The following is a 20704-nucleotide window of genomic DNA, read 5'->3' on the forward strand; positions in this document are numbered from 1 at the left end:
CAAAAGTGAGGGTGAGCACTATATTGCTATATTGCTCACTATACCCCTCAACTATGTTAAATTCAAAACTAAACTATGATAGTAATGTACATTATTCATGTCTAAAGCTAGCACTTCTGTATCAGTGTAGGTATGTATGCATTACATTTTATTACACTAATATAGAATGAAAAAACATTTCTGGAAATAAGTCTAATGAAATATATGTGAGAGAACCAGTTAGTCTGACATCAGTGGTGGGGAAGATGCTGGAGTCAATTATAAAAGACGAAATTGCTGAGCATTTGGATAGCAGTAACAGGATCATTCCGAGTCAGCATGGATTTACGAAGGGGAAATCATATCATCATATCATCATATATATACAGCGCGGAAACAGGCCTTTTCGGCCCACCAAGTCCGCGCCGCCCAGCGATCCCCGTACATTAACACTATCCTACACCCACTAGGGACATTTTTTTTACATTTTTACCCAGCCAATTAACCTACAAATGCTTGACAAATCTACTGGAATTTTTTTTGAGGATGTAACTAGGAAAATTGACAGGGGAGAGTCAGTGGATGTGGTGTACCTCGACTTTCAGAAAGCCTTCGACAAGGTCCCACATAGGAGATTAGTGGGCAAAATTAGAGCACATGGTATTGGGGGTAGGGTACTGACATGGATAGAAAATTGGTTGACAGACAGAAAGCAAAGAGTGGGGATAAATGGGTCCCTTTCGGAATGGCAGGCAGTGACCAGTGGGGTACCGCAAGGTTCGGTGCTGGGACCCCAGCTATTTACGATATACATTAATGACTTAGATGAAGGGATTAAAAGTACCATTAGCAAATTTGCAGATGATACTAAGCTGGGGGGTAGTGTGAATTGTGAGGAAGATGCAATAAGGCTGCAGGGTGACTTGGACAGGTTGTGTGAGTGGGCGGATACATGGCAGATGCAGTCTAATATAGATAAGTGTGAGGTTATTCACTTTGGAAGTAAGAATAGAAAGGCAGATTATTATCTGAATGGTGTCAAGTTAGGAAGAGGGGATGTTCAACGAGATCTGGGTGTCCTAGTACATCAGTCACTGAAAGGAAGCATGCAGGTACAGCAGGCAGTGAAGAAAGCCAATGGAATGTTGGCCTTCATAACAAGAGGAGTTGAGTATAGGAGCAAAGAGGTCCTTCTACAGTTGTACCGGGCCCTGGTGAGACCGCACCTGGAGTACTGTGTGCAGTTTTGGTCTCCAAATTTGAGGAAGGATATTCTTGCTATTGAGGGCGTGCAGCGTAGGTTCACTAGGTTAATTCCCGGAATGGCGGGACTGTCGTATATTTGAAGAACATGGATAGGCAACAAAAGGTGGATGCAGGTGAGGGGGGGCCGTTATTGGGAGTAAGTGACAATGGCTAGAGATGAAAAGACAAAATACTGAAGTTGGGTCTCGACCCAAAATGTCACCATTCCTTCTCTCCAGAGATGCTGTCTGTCCCGCTGAGTTACTCCAACATTTTGTGTCTATCTGTGATTTAAACCAGCATTTGCAGTTCCTTCCTACACATCCAAGCCAAAACAGTGCTAGGTAAGGAAAGAAGAGTGAACTGTAAAGCCGGAGGGAGAGACATAGGTAGGAGACAAAATGGGGATAAGAGGGAAACTCAGGGATGGGAGGTGACTGTATGGTGGGGGGAAAAGGGCAGTGACTAAGATGGTCAGAGATGGTAGAAGAAATGTAAGCATTGAAGTAGGAATTGAAATAGAGGAATTTAATACTTGTACCGATGCACCGATGCATTGTACAATGTACCGATGCATTGCCGGCTACTCAAATAAATTGAGGCGCTGTTCCTATTGGATGAAACTTTATTTCTATCATTTATATTCTTCACCATTGTCTATTCATGGGGTTGCATTTCACATAATTCTAATAGTAGGTGTATTTTGACCGTTAGCAGATTGATCAGTTATATGCTCAGTCAATCACAGGAACTGAATTTCTCCACATGGAAGGGATCTATGAAAGCCACTGCATCATAAAGATAACCAATATCAAAGACCCCACACCATTCCGGCCACACTCATTTCATTCAGGAATGTTAAGTGTTTTCTTATCATATAGCCCAAAACAGAACAATGAAATTTTTACTTGCAGCAGCACAACAGATATGTAAACATAGTATGTATGCACATTAATATAAAACTAAAACAAAGACAAAAAAATGCTCCCAAGTCTACGTAGTTTAGAGCTTATTTGGAGGTTGTGGTGTTTAAGAACCTGATGGTTGTAGGGAAGAAGCTGCTCCTAAGCCTGGACGTTAGAGTTTTCAGGCTCCTATACGTTCTTTCAGATGGAAGGAAATGAGAGTGGCTAGGGTGGTGTCAGTCTCTGATGATGCTGGTTGCCTTTTTGAAGCAGCAATCACTGTAGATCCTTTTGATGGAGAGGTCAGTACCTGTGATGGATTGGACAGTGTTCACGTTTTGCAATCATCTTCGTTCCTGGACATTCGAGTTGCCTAACCAGGCTTGATGCAACCAGTCAATAAGCTCTCTACACCTGTAGAAGCCTGAAAACCATGAGCACCGGGTTCAAGAACAGTTTTCCCCCAGCAACCATCACGCTCTTCAACACTAACCGTAGCAACTTTGAACTTCTATGGACTGAGTCTTTGGTTGCACTGCAAACCTCAGATTTTACACTATTATGGCTACTGTATTAGTTATTAATTTATTGCATTTTTAAAATTCATATTTCATCTGTGTGCAGTGCATTTACAGGCCTGTTAAACTGCTGCAAAGAACAATTTAATTGTTGTATAGAAACATAGAACATAGAAAAATAGGTGCAGGAGTAGGCCATTCGGCCCTTCGAGCCAGCACCGTCATTCAATATGATCATGGCTGAACATCTAAAATCAGTACCCCGTTCCTGCTTTTTCCCCATATCCCTTGATTCCTTTAGCCTCAAGAGCTAAATCTAACTCTCTTGAAATATATAGTACATATGACAATATTTAAAATAAAAATTAAGCCACGGAGGAATAACCTACAGTAGAAATGGCCAGTTCTGGCAAGTGAGCTAAAAATAAGAAGAAAAATGAAGATGCTCAAAATTTGAAATAAATTACCTGAAATTGGAGAATTTGATAGAGTCTGGAAGGCTGCCCAGAGAGAAGAGGAAATTCTGTTCAAACTTGCCTCAAACCCTGTGGGGAAGAGATGAAAGGACAGGTGTTGCAGCTCCAACGATTGCATGGGAATGCCATAGGATGGAGAGCAGTTGGTAGGGACAGAAAACAGGAATAGGGCATTATGCAGAAACTGATTTGTTCAAATTGCTGTAAGGGGAGCTGAGAAGTTTAATAAAACCAGGCATACAAAATCCAGCCTGCTTGCTCAAGATTCATCCTGATTACCGTCTGGAGATTTAGTAAAAATTGGTTGAGCTTACTATGCTTCTTTGTAGCTCAGATGGAACTGAGCAATTTGCTGACTATTTCAGAGGAAAGTTAATATTGGCCCGAGTCTGGAATTAAACTAGATACGGATAATAGGTTCCCACCATTTATGAACCAACTTAGTAGGAAAAAAACTGTAGATGCTGGTTAAAATCGAAGGTCGACCCAAAACGCCACCCATTCCTTCTCTCCTGAGATGCTGCATGACCCGCTGAGTTACTCCAGCATTGTGTGTCTACCTATGAACCAACTTATGTTGAAAATAAAAATGGAGTGAATATATGGTCACCATTACAAACTTTGATAAATAAGGTTTGATTTTCAACTAACTGAATGCAATTTCACAAAATTCCACAATGGAATCTGAATGCATGAAATCCAGTTTTAATGCAGATCTGTAAATCATTAGCCACTTCCATAGTGCATGTGCTAGTGTGCCTACTAGCAATCAATGATTCCAACATATGGATGCGAATCTCAAAACATTGCTAAATCACTAACACCATAAGATGTTATTAAAAGTATTTATTCTAGATACAAGGTTTTTTTGCAAAATAGCAAGTATTATAAATGTTTCTTCATATAAATAAATGCAGAGTTTATACAATTCAAAATAAAACAAATTGTTTTACATTTTACAGAAACTAAGAAAACTAAAAATATAAACAGACAATAGGAGTTATAAACCAGCATATCTTTTACAATTAAATGCAATCCAAATAATTTTGTAACAAAACATTTAAATTAATGCATAAAGCTAAGTCATAAAACATGTTTGATATCCTGATTTGTGGCATTTTTTATTTTGCCCTGCGTCCAGTTCTGAACAAAGTACTCCTTCAAATTGTACAATGTTGCACAAAGAGAAATGGTAACTGATAATACTAAATGCATAATAAATACAACATGGGTAGACATTTATTAATTTACTGGTACATCTCAATCCCCCTCCTAGTCTTGTTTCATATTTTCCTGCCTGATAAGCAGACTGGGAACAGATAGTTATGAAATGTCGCTCCAATGAAAAATGATAAAGGGCAGTAACATACATTCAACTTATAAAATAAAAGATGGAATTCACTTTGCTTGCTCCACCTCATTTCATGGCATCTAATATTTTTGGAGAGCAGTAAATGCCTTCTATATGCAAACTAGAAAAAGTTAAATGAAAAATATGAATTTTGTTCAGGGAAATAGATTTCCTGTGCTGTTAACTCACATTCTATTTTTAGCATAAATAAATCACATTTTGCAGTAATTTATAAATAATTAAAATATTTTCTGGAAAAAAAAAATTCAAACATTTTGGACAATTATTACATTGAAATGAAAACTGAGAACTTTTGTTATGTGCATTCACCTCTAGGTGATGTTTCAAATAGTCTTTTCCATATAACACTGATCATTTGGATTGTTCAATAAAAAAACCAAATAAAACAAAAAACATTTGGCCCCATTCAACAACCTCTAATCGATCTGAATTCAGGTATCCACTATGAGGTTTCTCAATGAGATTAAAATTTTCCGCTTCCTGTCCAATAATTCTAAGATTGCTTAAAATTAAACATGCTCCTGTCATAAATTTAAAGACAAGACAAAATAGAGACTCAATTTTATTTAAAAGGAATTACAAGTTATTTGCTAAGAGAATATTTCACATGAAGAACTTTACAAATTTATTGCTTAAATGGGGAGTTTGAAGTTTTATATCATATTGAAGTCAAGCTTTTCTCAACTACACCTCATAATAAGGCAAAATCACAAGTCTGCATTGGGGTGTAAAGAGATGTATACACAAACTTGTAACATATATTTTTCAGCTGAACACACTATAGTGTGACATACATTTCATAACTTGTTCAACTGATATTTAAAAAAATGTAATCTTTCTGAATGATGAGGATTGAGAAGCTAAAAAATCGTGCAAAAGTAAAGCGGTTCAAATGTCAAAAGTTATGTTCATATTTATGGAAGTTATTTTTCATCCTGGGTATTTGAAAGCAAAAGGCACAACCGAGAAACCAACAGGGAATCGAAAAAGAGAGAAGTATCTTATTCTATTCACCCCTTCTAGATTATCTGAAATAAACTGTGGTACTTTAATGTGGTACTAATTGTGGCACTGGGTTATGCATTTTTTAGGATGCACCAGTGACTGAAAAAGTACTATTTGCCTGTAACATACTTTGGTGATCAAAAGTTATAAAATAATTTCTTAATTCAATTAAGTGTAGGAATTTCATTAAGGAATGATCATATTTAGGAAAGGAGGTATGCAGTGCAACAGTTTTAATATTTTTGAAGGTACTCCACAAAGATCAGTAGATTTTGTTCAAATGTAATCCAAATGCATCCAGTTTATGTCACAGTGTTGAATATTCATTAATGGGAACAACGATCTCCTGGTCCTGTGCAATAGTCAAAAAAGTACAGAGATCTATTGGATTATCTGCACAATTAATATCCTGGCTAATAGAAACTCCACAAGCAGCTTTGGAGATGAACCATTTGAGGCGTTAATAACATTTTCTTACTCAGGAAGAAAAATATATCCTCAATGTGCTATCAAAGGTAATTGTTTGCAAAAGAAAAACTCTTGTAACTAACTCAGGAGAAACAAGAAAAATACTGCCGACAAATGAATAGAAAGTACATGATTATGATAGAAAGGGTAGGTATGTAAATGGTTCCCCAAAGGAAAAGAGCCTACTGCTTATTTTCACCTGTATTGTTAAATATACACCTTGAGAGAGCCATTTAATTAAAATGTGTATTAATAAAATCAATTTGCCCTATTCTAATCCATTTCTGAAAAGTCTCGAGTTATTTTAATTCAAAATATGAATATATGAATCTCAACTTTTCTACTGCGTCCAAGCTAAATTAACTAGTAAAATGGATTGTTTGAACAGTTAGAAACAACAAATATAATTGTCTCAAAAATAATGGATAGAATTGAGCATGATATTGCTATTTTTAACCATAAGGTGATCCATTCTGCAAGTAACCATTAGAATTTGCCTAATTATATTGCATTGAAATGCAGTACATTAAAATCCATGCAAACCATTAAAGATCTTGAAAGGTCAGTAATTTGTTCAACTAATTTACCATGTTTGTAGTTTTGTATTGATATCAAATGATAGTTACTTCCAGTCTTCACCATAGGAATTATTTCAAAGGATATCAATCTTGATAGTTGCAACACAAACCTTCTCATTTGTATGATTAGGATGGCTTTTTTTGAAGCAGCATGTAATTTTCATAAATTTAAATGCAACAATAACAACTGAAAAAGAGGAAGCAGCAACCATGAGATGCTTAAATTCTTGTTATACAATTATTTGGCTATTTGGTACAAAATGATAAAACAAGCTGTTTTCAAAGAAAGTTATCGATGTCTATTTGCCATATTCAGACATTATTAAGAAATGCATGTTTCTCTTCAAGATGCAAACTATGTTCAAACGTGTTTGCAGGCACAGCTAAGAAGTGATTTATGGGTGTTAGGTTCCACGTGTGACATTTTATAGAAAATTCTGTTCCTCCATAAATATTATGCTGGTGCTTTGTATGTGACAGCTACTAAATTCACATCAACGTAAGAAAGGTGCCAATATTTCCATCTTCATATTGATGTCTTCTGAATAAATGCAGTAAATAATTTATCGCATCCACAACATTTTTTAAAGCGATGTCTCATTTGTTTGAGGTCTAGAGTTTTCTTCCTCAAGCAGTGCAATTCGTTGCTTTAGCATTCTCACTTGTGTCTCATGTCTCTCAACCATGGCCATCATTTGTGCTTCCAGTTTCTTCAGTTTGTTTTGATGTTTCTTCTTGGCTTTCTCATACGCTGCTACTAAGTTACTGTAAGAGTAAACAATTAACAAGTATAACCAAAACATTGTTAGATGACTTCATAAGATTTGAATTTATGCATGAATTTTATGTAAGCATTTTTTCTTGAACACCCATAGGCAGATTACATTACAATAGGCTATACGAGTGAGGCAATAAATCTTGGTGCCAAGTGTGAATAATATCTTTAAAATGTATTGATGATCCTTAAGGGATTCCTTTCTGCATGTTGTAATCACAAAGACAAATTTATGGGAAAAAATCTACAATTCAAGCAACATCTCCGAAGAAAACTGGCAAGTGGCTCAGAGGCAGTGGTTCAAATAAACTGACACTAACCTCATACAGCTACCCCAGCAGGACCACCTGTTTCAATGTTACCTCAATTTATTAGATTTTTTAGATTTTAGAGATACAGCGCAGAAACAAGCCCTTCGGCCCACCAGGTCCGCGACACCCAGCGATCCCCGCATGCTAACACTATCCTACACCCACTAGGGACAATTTTTTACATTTGCCCAGCCAATTAACCTACAAACCTGTACATCTTTGGAGTGTGGGAGGAAACCGAAGATCTCGGAGAAAACCCACGCAGGTCACGGGGAGAACGTACAAACTCCGTACAGACGGCGCCCGTAGTCAGGATCAAACCTGAGTCTCCGGCGCTGCATTCGCTGTAAGGCAGCAACTCTACTGCCCTGTGCCACCTCAATTGTGCCTGGTGAGGTCCTGGGCATCAGTAGAACCTCCCACCAGGGATTTTGGGGGGAAAGAGGGGGTAGTTACAGAACAAGCCCTGTCCACAAAAACACTCAAATAAACATGACATCTGGATAAATCGTGTTCCCTGGCATTTGTCTGCCTGTCAAATGCCTGATCATCAGACCTCCTGCTCTCCCATTAAGATCAGCACAGTCCTGATATAAGCACAAATATATTGAGCTAAGGGACTGGATTTATCTCAATTGAAAAGATAAAGACAGGCAAGTGTTTTTGCTTTAATCTGTAACTAAACTTAATATTTGTAATTAATTTGCATAATTTAAGTACATTTAATACTCAAAATCATTCTAGAGTTAGTTACAGCATTTCAAATTTGTTCTTAAATGCATCTAATGCTCAAAAACATTTCAATGCATTTCGTGGGGGTGTGCAGGGGAGGGTAGAATCTCAGCCTCAAGATACACTGTCTGAGGTCCAATTGGTGCTCACAGACCATTCCACACCGTGAAACAGCATAGAAGAGAGGTCTGGAGGATGACTGGACAGGTAGGCCCTACGACTAGTACATGGGATGAGCTTGAGGAGCATACCTGTTACAACATATCAGTCCTAATTCAGACACTAGTATAATATAACTGATCCAGCACTCCAAATATGCATGGACACACAAGCTACAGATGTGGGAATTTTGAGCAAAAACAAAGTGTAGGAGGAACTTAGCGGGTCAGGCAGCATCTGTGGACAATAGACAATAGGTGCAGGAGTAGGCCATTCGGCCCTTCGAGCCAGCACCGCCATTCACCATGATCATGCACAATCAGTAACCCGTTCCTGCCTTCTCCCCATATCCCTTGACTCCACTATCATTAAGAGCTCTATCTAACTCTCTCTTGAAAGCATCCAGAGAATTGGCCTCCACTGCCTTCTGAGGCAGAGAATTCCACAGCTTCACAACTCTGAGTGAAAAAGTTTTTCCTCATCTCTGTTCTAAATGGCCTACCCCTTATTCTTAAACTGTGGCCCCTAGTTCGGGACTTCCCCCAACATCGGGAACATGTTTCCTGCCTCTAGCGTGTCCAATCCCTTAATAATCTTATATGTTTCAGTCCAATTCTATACTGCTATCATTGAGTCCATCCTCACCCTCTCCATCATGGTCTGGTTTGGCTCAGCCACCAAGCACGACATCCGGAGGCTGCAACGGATCGTTCGCACAGCTGAGAAGGTTGTTGGCTGCAACCCTCCCCCCATTGATGAACTGTGCACTGCAAGGGCCAGGAAGCGAGCGGGCAAAATCTTCTCTGACCCCTCTCACACTGGCCACAAACTCTTCGAAGCACTTCCCTCTGGAAGGCGACTCCGGACTGTCAAAGCAGCCACAGCCAGACATAAAAACAGCTTTTTTTCCCCAGGAGTGATTGTTCTACTCAATAACCAAAGTCTGTAGTCTCTTTTTTGCTCTGGTTTATTTTCATCCACATGTTTAGACCGTAATATTGTATCCTTATTGTTTTGATGTGGTTATGCTTTATTCTTAATTGTTAACTGTATGTTTGTGTTGTCATTTGTGAGCGGAGCACCAAGGCACATTCCTTGTATATGCATACTTGGCCAATAAACTCACTCACTCACCTCACTCACTCATTCACTCATTCATTCAAGATCACCTCTCATCCTTCTAAATTCCAGAGTATACAGGCCCAGTCACTCCAGTCTTTCAACGTACAACAGTCCCGTCATTCTGGGAATTAACCTCGTGAACCTACACTGCACTCCCTCAATAGCAAGAATGTCCTTCCTCAAATTTGGAGACCAAAACTGCACACAATTCTCCAGGTGTGGTCTCACCAGGGCCCTGTACAACTGCAGAAGGACCTCTTTGCTCCTATACTCAACTCCTCTTGTTATGAAGGCCAACATTCCATTGGCTTTCTTCACTGCCTGCTGTATCTGCATGCTTCCTTTCAGTGACTGATGAACTAGGACACCCAGATCTCGTTGTAATTCCCCTTTTCCCAACTTGGCACCATTCAGATAATAATCTGCCTTCCTGTTCTTACCACCAAAGTGGATAACCTCACATTTATCCACATTAAACTGCATCTGCCATGCATCTGCCCACTCACACAACCTGTCCAAGTCACCCTGCAACCTCATAGCATCTTCCTCACAGTTCACACTGCCACCCAGCGTTGTGTCATCTGCAAATTTGCTAATGTTACTTTTAATCCCTTCATCCAAGTCATTAATGTATATTGTAAATAGCTGCGATCCCAGCACCGAACCTTGTGGTACCCCACTAGTCACTGCCTGCCATTCTGAAAGGGACCCATTTATCCCTATTTTTTGTTTCCTGTCTGCCAACCAATTTTCTATCCATGTCAGTACCCTACCCCCAATACCATGTGCTCTAATTTTGCCCACTAATCTCCTACGTGGGACCTTGTCGAAGGCTTTCTGAAAGTCCAGGTACACTACATTCACTGGCTCTCCCCTGTCCATTTTGGGCTAACGGAATCAAGGGATATGGGGAGAAAGCAGGAATGGGGTACTGATTCTGGATAATCAGCAATGATCATATTGAATGGCGGTGCTGGCTCAAAGGGCCGAATGGCCTACACTTGCATCTATTTTCTGTTTCTATGTTAAAGTAGATTTCTGATGACATTCAATACAGCAATTTCACATCACAAACCTGTTTGCTCGTTTGAGATCATTAACAAACTCGGCAGACTGTTGATGGCGCATTTCACTGCTTTTTGTCATTCTTTCTAAAGCAGTTACCAATTCCTGCACACGGCACTTCAGTTTTTTCTCTCTGCATTTGTCAGATAAGATAGAATAAAACAAAATAAAGTACATTGAGGTATAGAAAAAAAATCATCATACCTAATTTGTTTATTCCCAAACAGGTAAGCCTCGTATTCTTGTTCTTTCCTCCAACTCTATTATTACCTTTCCTCATGTTAATCTAATTTCCTCTTTAATATGGTCTCTGGGTATGACTTTTAAAAACTAGTAGTGAAGGATTCTGTAGGTTTTCAGTGTGGAAGTTAAATCAGTTGTGTGTTTTGTTTTTACAACAATCCAACATTAATCCCACTTTTTTCTCCTCTATATAATCCTCATTCTTACTTGCTTCAAATAATTATCCACCCTTTCAAACATTCTTTGTATAGAGTATTCCATATTCTAAAACGTTCATTAAAAATTCTACTGTTCAATTAAAGAAAAAAATTCTCCGTTCACCCAAAATGCGGTTTTAAATTTGTTAAATTTTATTGGTCTCTTAGTTGAAATCGTTCAGCATCTTGGGTTTTTTCTCAAAATTACTGTTTCAAGTCTCAGCTAACATCTGGTGACTGACACTGGTGAATTCATAAGATTGGGTTTCAACTATGTAACACTGTAGTTATCCAAGGATAAGGAAAGAGAAACCACTCAAGATACAACCCTTTAGGGTTTATATAAACTGCCTTGCACAACACTTTCGTTTTACTTAGAGCACCAAGTGCTGGAGTAATTCAGTGGGTTAGGCAGCATCTCTGGTGCACATGGATAGGCGATGTTTCGGGTCAGGGCGCTTCATTCGACTTTTTATTGTACTGCTTTGTGCTCATGCTCTGATTTAATGAATGCCCCAGAATCTTGCTTTCAAACTTTTCATAGGTTTTCAAAAATATTATGTATCTTCACTACTTGGTCTTTTTCTCTCAAATCCCCCACCAGGGGGAAAAGATTGCAGCTATTCACCTAATCTATGCCCCTTTTATATTTCTCCATAATGTTAATCCCCTCCCCCCTCCCCCTCCCCCCCCCTCCCCCTCCCCCTCCCCCCAAAGTCTACTGTGCTCCAGGGAAAAAGATCCAGCCTGTCATTATAACTCAAACCTTCTAGACTTGTTAACATCCTCAATCTTTGATGTACCCTTTCCAGTTTAATGACATACTTCTTAAAGCAGGGCGACCAGAACTGTACAGAGTGCTCCAAATGTAGCACTACCAATATCTTGTACAGCTGTTACATGATTTCATAACTCCTGTTCTCATGCATTGATGAATGAAAGCAAGCATGCCAAATACCTTCTTCACCATCTTGTCTACCTGCGCTGCCACTTTCAGGGAACTAAGTATTTGTACCCTTTGGTCTCTGTTTTACAGTACTCCCCAGGGCCCTACCATTTACTCTGCAAAACCCACCTTGGTTTGGCTTGTCAAAATGCAACACCTCACATTTATTTAAATTAAACTCCACCTACCATTCTTCAGTCCAGTTGATCAAGATCCTGCTGTAATCTTAGATAACCTTCTTCACTGTGCACTATATAACCACTTTTCGTGTCAACTGCAAATTTACTAACAATGTCACCTACATTCGTATCCAAATCATTAATATAAATAATGAACAGCTGTGGACCCAGCACCAATCTCTGTGGCATACCGCTCATAACAAGTCTTCCACCACCCCTTCTCTTACCTTCAAGCCACTTTTATATCCATTTGGCTAAATCACCCTGAATCCCATGTGATCCAACCTTCCAGACTACTCTATCATGCAGTACCATGTCAAATGTTTTATTAAAATACACTTACAGTGCCAAGTACAACAAAGAATATTGGTGACAGTTCATTTTACAACGATAGAATTAACTCCTAACAAGACTGAAATGTGCACAGTGTTGTTAATATATAATGTGCATCCATTGTTTACAATTTTTGAAATGAAGCATGAAAACACCACTCACCGCCTCAATCCATTTGTTAGTTCAACTGAAAGTTCACTATCATTACATGTTCTGAGGTCAGTCAGTGAATCAGGATGTGTTACTTCATCATTACAATCCTGAGATATTAAAAAATATATAAGAAATTAAGCAGAAATTATGCATTCCTTGGGATATAAATAATGAATTCATTAAATCAAATTCACGTATTATAATTCAAGATGTAACAAATCAAGAAACAAAGTGGACAACTGTTCCACATGGGAAGATTAACAGACAATAAAAAGTCACCAACTGCTTATGGGTCTTAACATGTTTCATGTGCTATGAAATCAATTTTAATTGCAGTAGATTAATAGGTATTTTACCTTGGGAAAGTGGCAATGCCTTCAATAGATCACACAATTCATTTTTTTGATGAATTAGTATTGCAATCAAGGTTATACAGCTGACAGAATCTTATAAATCGGTTCAAGTAAACTATCGTATTCCAAACCTGATTCATGATTGCATGATATTAACTGGTTCCACTGAAATAACCCTTACCTTGAAATGCAAGTTAATGACCCGGAATTTGCCTGGGTTAATGGCAGTGCTGCAAAGAACTACTGGCATTTATCCATACATTAATATGGAAATCTTGATATTGCTGATTAAGTTCTGAAAGCTATTTCTTCACCTGGAGTCCCAAAGTGTAGCAGGAACTTGCCAAGATTCTTCAGTGTTTATATCATGAGAATCTACTTTTGGAACGATTCCCAAGTAAGACCTGGTGTAGAATTTATGAGCACATTAATGTGAATGGTGATTAGATGGCTACAGGAAGAACTGGGAAAATATTATCTTTGGTTTCTACTTTGTTTCATATGACATAGCAGCAGAATGAGGCCATTCAGCCCATCGAGTCTGCTCACTATTCAATCATTGCTGATCTATTTTCCCCTCTCAACCCTATTCTCCTGCCTTCTCCCCATAACCTTTGACACCCTTACCAACTTACTATCATTCTTCACTTTAACAATACCCAATGACCTGGCCTCCACAGCCTTCTGTGGCAAGGCATTCCAGATTTGCCACCCTCTGTTTTAAGAAATTCCTTCTAATCTCCAAGGCATGTCCTTTTATTCTAAGGCTGTGCTCTCTGGTCCTAGATTCACCCGCTGCTGAAAACATTACTGGAAACTACTTGAAGCTGGAAACTGGATTAAACTCCATCTGTATTTTTTTCCTACTGTTACTGGAAACATCCTCTCCATATCTTGGCTTTTCATAATTCGGCAGGTTTCAATAAGATCCCCCCTCAGTAATGTTTTAATTATTTGGAAGTGTTTCTATGCATTTTAGGTGAATCTCTCCACCGCCCCTCCAAGTTTAATGACAAAACTTTTTAATGCTTAATGTTATTTTTTTTAATGTAACAATATCAGGTTAAACAGCTGACAGCTAGTAGAGTCAAAGTCATAGAAGCAAATAAACGGGTCCTTTTCAGAATGGCAGGCAGTGGTGGCGCGTGGGGTGCCACAAGGCTCGGTACTGGGGCCGCAACTATTTACAATATATATTAATGATTTGGATGATGGAATTAGAAGTAACACTAGAAAGTTTGCGAATGACACAAAGCTGGGTGGCAGTGTGAACTGCAAAGAGGATGTTAGGAGGTTGCAGTGACTTGGACAGGTTGAGTGAGTGAGCTGATGCAGTATAATATAGATAAATGTGAGGTTATCCACTTTGGCGGCAAAAATGAGGCAGATTATTATCTCAATGAGGTCTGATTAGGTAAAGGGGAAATGCAACGAGACCTTGGTGCCCTTGTACAGCAGTCACTGAAAGTAAGCGTGCAGGTACAGCAGCCAGTGAAGAAAGCTAACGGCATGTTGGCCTTCATAACGACAGGATTTGAGTGCAGGAGCAAAGAAGTCCTTCTGCATGGGGCCTGGTGAGACCACATCTGGAGTATTGTGTGCAGTTTTGAATGAATGAATGAATGAATAAGTTTATTGACCAAGTATGTGCATATACAAGGAATGTGCCTTGGTGCTCCGCTCACAAATGACAACACAAACATACAACTAACAATTAAGAATAAAGTATAACCACATCAAACCAATAAGGATACAACGTTGCAGTCTAAACATGTGGGTGAAAAATAAACCAGAGCAAAATAGAGTCTACAGACTTTGGTTATTGAGTAGAACTACTACTCATGGAAAAAAGCTGTTTTTATGTCTGGCTGTGCCTGCATTGACAGTCCGGAGTCGCCTTCCAGAGGGAAATGCTTCAAAGATTTTGTGGCCAGGGTGAGAGGGGTCAGAGATGACCTTGCCCGCTCGCTTCCTGGCCCTTGCAGTGTACAGTTCGTCAATGGGAGGAAGGTTGCAGCCAACAACCTTCTCAGCTGATCGAACGATCCGTTGCAGCCTCCGGATGTCGTGCTTGGTGGCTGAGCCAAACCAGACCATGATGGAGAAGGTGAGGACGGACTCAATGAAAGCAGTATAGAATTGGACCATCATTGCCTGTGGCATATTGTGTTTCCTCAGCTGCCGCAGGAAGTACATCCTCTGTTGGGCCTTTTTAACTGTGGAGTCAATGGTGGCCCCCCATTTAAGGTCCCTGGAGATGATGGTTCCAAGGAACTTAAATGACTCCACAGATGTTTTCACAAAGTGCTGGAGTAACTCAGCAGGTCAGGCAGCATCTCAGGAGAGAAAGAATGGGTGACCTTCCGCGCTGTATCTCTAAACTAAAATAAACATATCAAGATTACACAGAACAGGAATAGGCCCTTTGGCCCACAATGTCTGTGCCAAACATAATGCCAAGACCATCTCTTATTTGTCTGCACATAATCTATATCCCTCCATTCCCCAAGATATCCATATGCCTTTCCAAAAGTCTCTTAAATGCCACTACCAGTTCCAGGCACTCGCCATCCTCTGCATAAAAAGCTTCCCCAGCACATCTCCTTTAAACTTTGCCCCTCTCACCTTAAAGCTATGCCCTCTCGTCTTTGCTTTTTCCATCCTGGAAGAAAGGTTTTGACCAAGTACCCTATCTGTGCCTCTCATAATTTTATATACTTCTGTCTGGTATCTCCTCAGCCTCTGGCATTCCACAGAAAACAATCCATGTCTGTCCAATCTCTCCTTGTAGCTAATACCTTGTAATTCAGGCATAATTCTGGCGAACCTCCTCTCCAAAGCCTCCACGTCCTTCCTGTATGGAGTGACCAGAACTCCAAATGCAACCTAACAAAGGTCCAATAAAGCTGCATCATGACTTCCTGACTCTTACACTCATTGCCCCGACTAATAAAGGCAAGCATACCATATGCCTCCTTTGCCACTCTATCTACTTGTGTTGCTGCTTTCAGCTCACAGACCTCCAGTCTGAAGATTGTCCTTTCACCACAACCCTTTGTCTTCCATCAGTAAGCCAGTTCTGTTTGATAAAGTAAAGGATTTCAGCAGGGACAAAATAAATTTGGCAAAATCTACAATCAAAACTGAGATGAAAGGATTGCTCATGGAAAACTGTACGAAGACTGGCTGTAGTTTGAAGTTCATTGAAACACACCAAAAATGAAATATCTAACAGGACAGTGCTTGGTTGGTTATTTTTTGACTCAATCATTGAGACTACCACCAATCAGAATATTAAAGATCATGTTTTGACAATAATTACTTGTATATTTGCAATTCACTTCCCAATCCATTTTCTTCTGCAGTTTATGCAAAATATATGTATATGCGACAAGAAGTGAATGAAGCCAAATCATAAAAATGCCAATGGGAAGAATATTAATGTGCTTTTGAGATGGTTAATAATTAAGACAAGCAAAGATGGCAATTTAGGAAAATACTGCAGTCAGCTTCAGTAATTCAGACTGAGTCTGGTTTATTGAAAGCTTCATTTGTAAGTGACATCTAAATTATATCACTCTTCTTGCAATGGTGAAATTTATTTTTACTTGTTTATCTTTTCCTCCACTGCTGATTGAGCTGAGAGATCGCATCCGTTGCTCCTTTTGCTCTTCAACCTCTGATTTCAGATGCTCAATATGCACCAAATAGGCTTGTTCTTGGGCTTCTCGGGTGCTAAGCTTCAATTCAAGTGCTTTCTTTTCCTTCTCCATCAAATAAAGCTGGGCTTTCAGCTCTGCCATTTCCTCCTTCAAATAACAAAATCATTAAGTTTCACAAATCTTCAGATGTCACAAGGTATCAGCTATTCTAAAATACATTGTAAAATGTTCTCAAATCTTCACTCCACACTAATTGTTGAATGTAGTTTAAAATTACATACAGTTGTAGAGAAGAGAGACTTCCAGCTCATTAGAACAATCAGAGAGTGATTTGTAATAGAAAAAAATAACATGTGGTTAAAGTGCACATTGTCAGATTTTAATAAAGGCCATTTTTATACATTTTGGTTTCACCATGTAGAAATTACAGCAGTGTTTATACATAGTACCCCATTTCAGGGCACCATAATGTTTGGGACACATGGCTTCACAGGCGTTTTGTAATTGCTCAATTGTGTTTAATTGCCTCCTTAATGGAGGTATAAGAGAGCTCTCAGCACCGAGTCTTTCCTCCAGTCTTTCCATCACCTTTGGGAACTTTAATTGCTGTTTATCAACATGAGGACCAAAGTTGTGCCAATGAAAGTCAAAGAAGCCATTATGAGACTGAGAAACAAGAATAAAACTGTTCGAGACATCAGCCAAACCGTAGACTTACCAAAATCAGCTGTTTGGAACATCATTAAGAAGAAAGAGAGCACTGGTGAGCTTACTAATCGCAAACGGACTGGCAGGCCAAGGAAGACCTCCACAGCTGATGACACAAGAATTCTCTCTATAAATAAAGAAAAAACCCCAAACACCTGTCCGACAGATCAAAAACACTCTTCAGGAGTCAGGTGTGGATTTGTCAATGACCACTGTCCGCAGAAGGCTTCATGAACAGAAATAGAGGCTACACTACAGGATGCAAACCACTGGCCAGCCACAAAAATAGGATGGCCTGGTTACAGTTTGCCAAGAAGTACTTAAAAGAACAACCACAGTTCTGGAAAAAGGTCTTGTGGACAGATGAGACGAAGATTAACTTAAATCAGAGTGATGGCAAGAGCAAAGTATAGAGGAGAGAAGGAACTGCCTAAGATCCAAAGCATACCACCTCATCTGTGAAACACAGTGGTGGGGGTGTTATGGTCTGGGCATGTATGGCTGCTGAAGGTACTGGCTCATTTATCTTCATTGATGATACAACTGCTGATGGTAGTAGCAACATGAATTCTGAGGTGTATAGACACATCCTATCTGCTCAAGTTCAAACAAATGCCTCAAAACGCATTAGCCGGCGGTTCATTCTCCAGCAGGACAATGATCCCAAACATACTGCTAAAGCAACAAAAGAGTTTTTCAAAGCTAAAAAAGCTCTTGAGTGGCCAAGTCAATCACCTAATCTGAACCCAATTGAGCATGCCTTTTATATTCTAAAGAGAAAACTGAAGGGGGCTAACCCCCAAAACAAGCATAAGCTAAAGATGGCTGCAATACAGGCCTGGCAGAGCCTCACCAGAGAAAACACCCAGCAACTGGTATTGTCCACGAATTGCAGACTTTAAGCAATCATTGCATGCAAAGGATATGCAACAAAATACTAAACATGACTACTTTCATTTACATGGCATTGCTGTGTCCCAAACATTATGGTGCCCTGAAATGGGGGGGACTATGTTTATGCACAGCTGTAATTTCTACATGGTGAAACCAAAATGTATAAAAGTGGCCTTTATTAAAATCTGACAACGTGCACTTTAACCACATGTGATTTTTTTCTATTACAAATCTCAAATTGTGGCGTGCAGAGGCAAATAATAAATGATGGGTCTTTGTCTCAAACATTATGGAGGGCACTGTATCTGCCGATTTACCCAGCTGATAAAGATCCCACTATAATTCTTGCTAACCCTCTTCACTGTTGACGATATCCCCTATTTTAGTGTCATCTGCAAACTTAGTAACCATGCCTTATGCATTCATATCATTGATATAGATGACAAGCACTGACCCCTTAGCCACAGGCTCCAGTCCTATAAATAACCTATCACGATTTTCCCATTTCCTATCATCAAGTAAATCATATATCAAATTGGCTAGCTATCCCTGTATCCCATGTGATCGAACCTTCTAATGTAGCCCACGATGCTGAATCTTACCTGAAGGTCTAGTATCTTTCAGGCTCCTCTATCCCACTGTCATATTCTAAGTCTCAATCGGTAAATTAAAAAGCCATTATTTATGGTTACCTTTGTTTTACTCGGCAAAATGTACACTCCAACAAAAAGAGACTAAGTGCTAGATTAACTCAGTGGGTCAGGCAGATTCTCTGGAGAACATGGATAGGTGATGTTTCGGGTTGGGATCCTACACTCCTGAACCAAGTACCTCTTTCACATCCCCTTCCTAGAAGGGCTGTCGCATACTTTCACGCTGAACTCTATCTCATTTGGTTATTCAATAATTGGATTTTAGTACTCATATCATATCATCATATCAATACAGCTGGAAACAGGCCTTTTCGGCCCTCCAAGTCCGTGCCGCCCAGTGATCCCCGTACATTAACACTATCCTACACCCACTAGGGACAATTTTTACATTTACCCAGCCAATTAACCTACATACCTGTACGTCTTTGGAGTGTGGGAGGAAACCGAAGATCTCGGAGTAAACCCACGCAGGTCACGGGGAGAACGTACAAACTCCTTACAGTGCAGCACCCGTAGTCAGGATCGAACCTGAGTCTCCGGCGCTGCATTCGCTGTAAAGCAGCAACTCTACCGCTGCGCTACCGTGCCTGTTTCTCACAACTCCAAATGTATCATTATTTGTATCAATTGTATTACCATGCATACTGTTTATTCCTTGATCTTTAAACGTGGAAAGAATTTAATTTCACCCTGATGTGTATGCCAAACTAATCTGATCCAAATCCTTTGTTTCAGTTGAAGGTTTCTTTGCAGTTTCTTGGCATAATTTCTTGGCTCACTTGCATGACCCTTATCCATCACTTTAACTCAGGCCCAGAATGCTCTGGGCCAGCACTGTGTATTTAAATCAATTAAGTGCATGACAAGCAGTTACCCAAGCAGCACGTGCAGAAGGCAGACCCCCAAGTAGCAAAATCTCAGCCAAAAGAATATTGGGTTGCAAAAATATATTTCAACAACTTTTAAATGCAATTAAAACTAAACTCCCAAAAATGTGAAATTCTTGCTCACCTTCATGGCCATGAGCTCCTGCATTAGAACTGCATTTTCTAAATCAAGTCGTTGGCCGTCTCCCCGCGTTTTAATGTCATAACTAAGTGGATCAATATGAACACTTTCCAGTTCTAACATAGTCAGCTTAACTGCTGCTTTGTCATTCTTAAGTTGCTGAACGTAATCCTTCAATCTCTGTTCATCTTCTTTTGTAAATTCTGTATCACAGCTACTGGCAGTTGAACTTGTAGTACTAAAGAGACAGAAACAATGAATCAAGGAGATATTTAAAAATAAATATTCATACTTTTTATAATTATGCAATTATTTTTATAAATAAATTTAATGAGTAAGCATTATTGTACAATGAACAAACTTTATTCCTTACTATTAAACAGCATTTATTGTGCAGAAAATTTAATTATATTGTTTCTTTACCAAATCTCGCAATGTTCTCCACTCCCTGGGCTTACTGGCACTAAACTTTAGTGTTTACTGCACGACCCGTGGATCCGTTAGGTGCAAAAGCGCTTGAATTGGTAGGACAGAAAGCAGCCAGAACGGTACACGATAGCGCAACAATTTGAACGAAACACGACACGTGGACCCGTTGGATTCCCGTTGCAATGGGCAGGGCATGATTAACATAGCAGCAAAAGTAGCATTTGCTATGGGCCCTC

General features: G+C 39.4%; 1 protein-coding gene across 1 annotated transcript in view; it reads right to left on the reverse strand.

The window, feature by feature from the left end:
• Positions 1-4133: 4133 nt before the first annotated feature.
• mcc (MCC regulator of WNT signaling pathway) overlaps positions 4134-20704 on the reverse strand; it is a 128450-nt gene continuing 111879 nt past the window's right edge. The window contains exons 15-19 of the mRNA XM_078396341.1: positions 20043-20277; positions 16723-16923; positions 12771-12868; positions 10721-10843; positions 4134-7311 (exon numbers count right to left, since the gene is read on the reverse strand). Coding sequence (XP_078252467.1) covers positions 7131-7311; positions 10721-10843; positions 12771-12868; positions 16723-16923; positions 20043-20277 — 838 coding nt within the window. The 3' untranslated portion in view covers positions 4134-7130. The remainder of the gene's footprint in view (positions 7312-10720; positions 10844-12770; positions 12869-16722; positions 16924-20042; positions 20278-20704) is intronic.

This window comes from Rhinoraja longicauda, chromosome 3 (assembly GCF_053455715.1).
Source record: "Rhinoraja longicauda isolate Sanriku21f chromosome 3, sRhiLon1.1, whole genome shotgun sequence".
NCBI classification, from domain to species: Eukaryota; Metazoa; Chordata; class Chondrichthyes; order Rajiformes; family Arhynchobatidae; genus Rhinoraja; species Rhinoraja longicauda.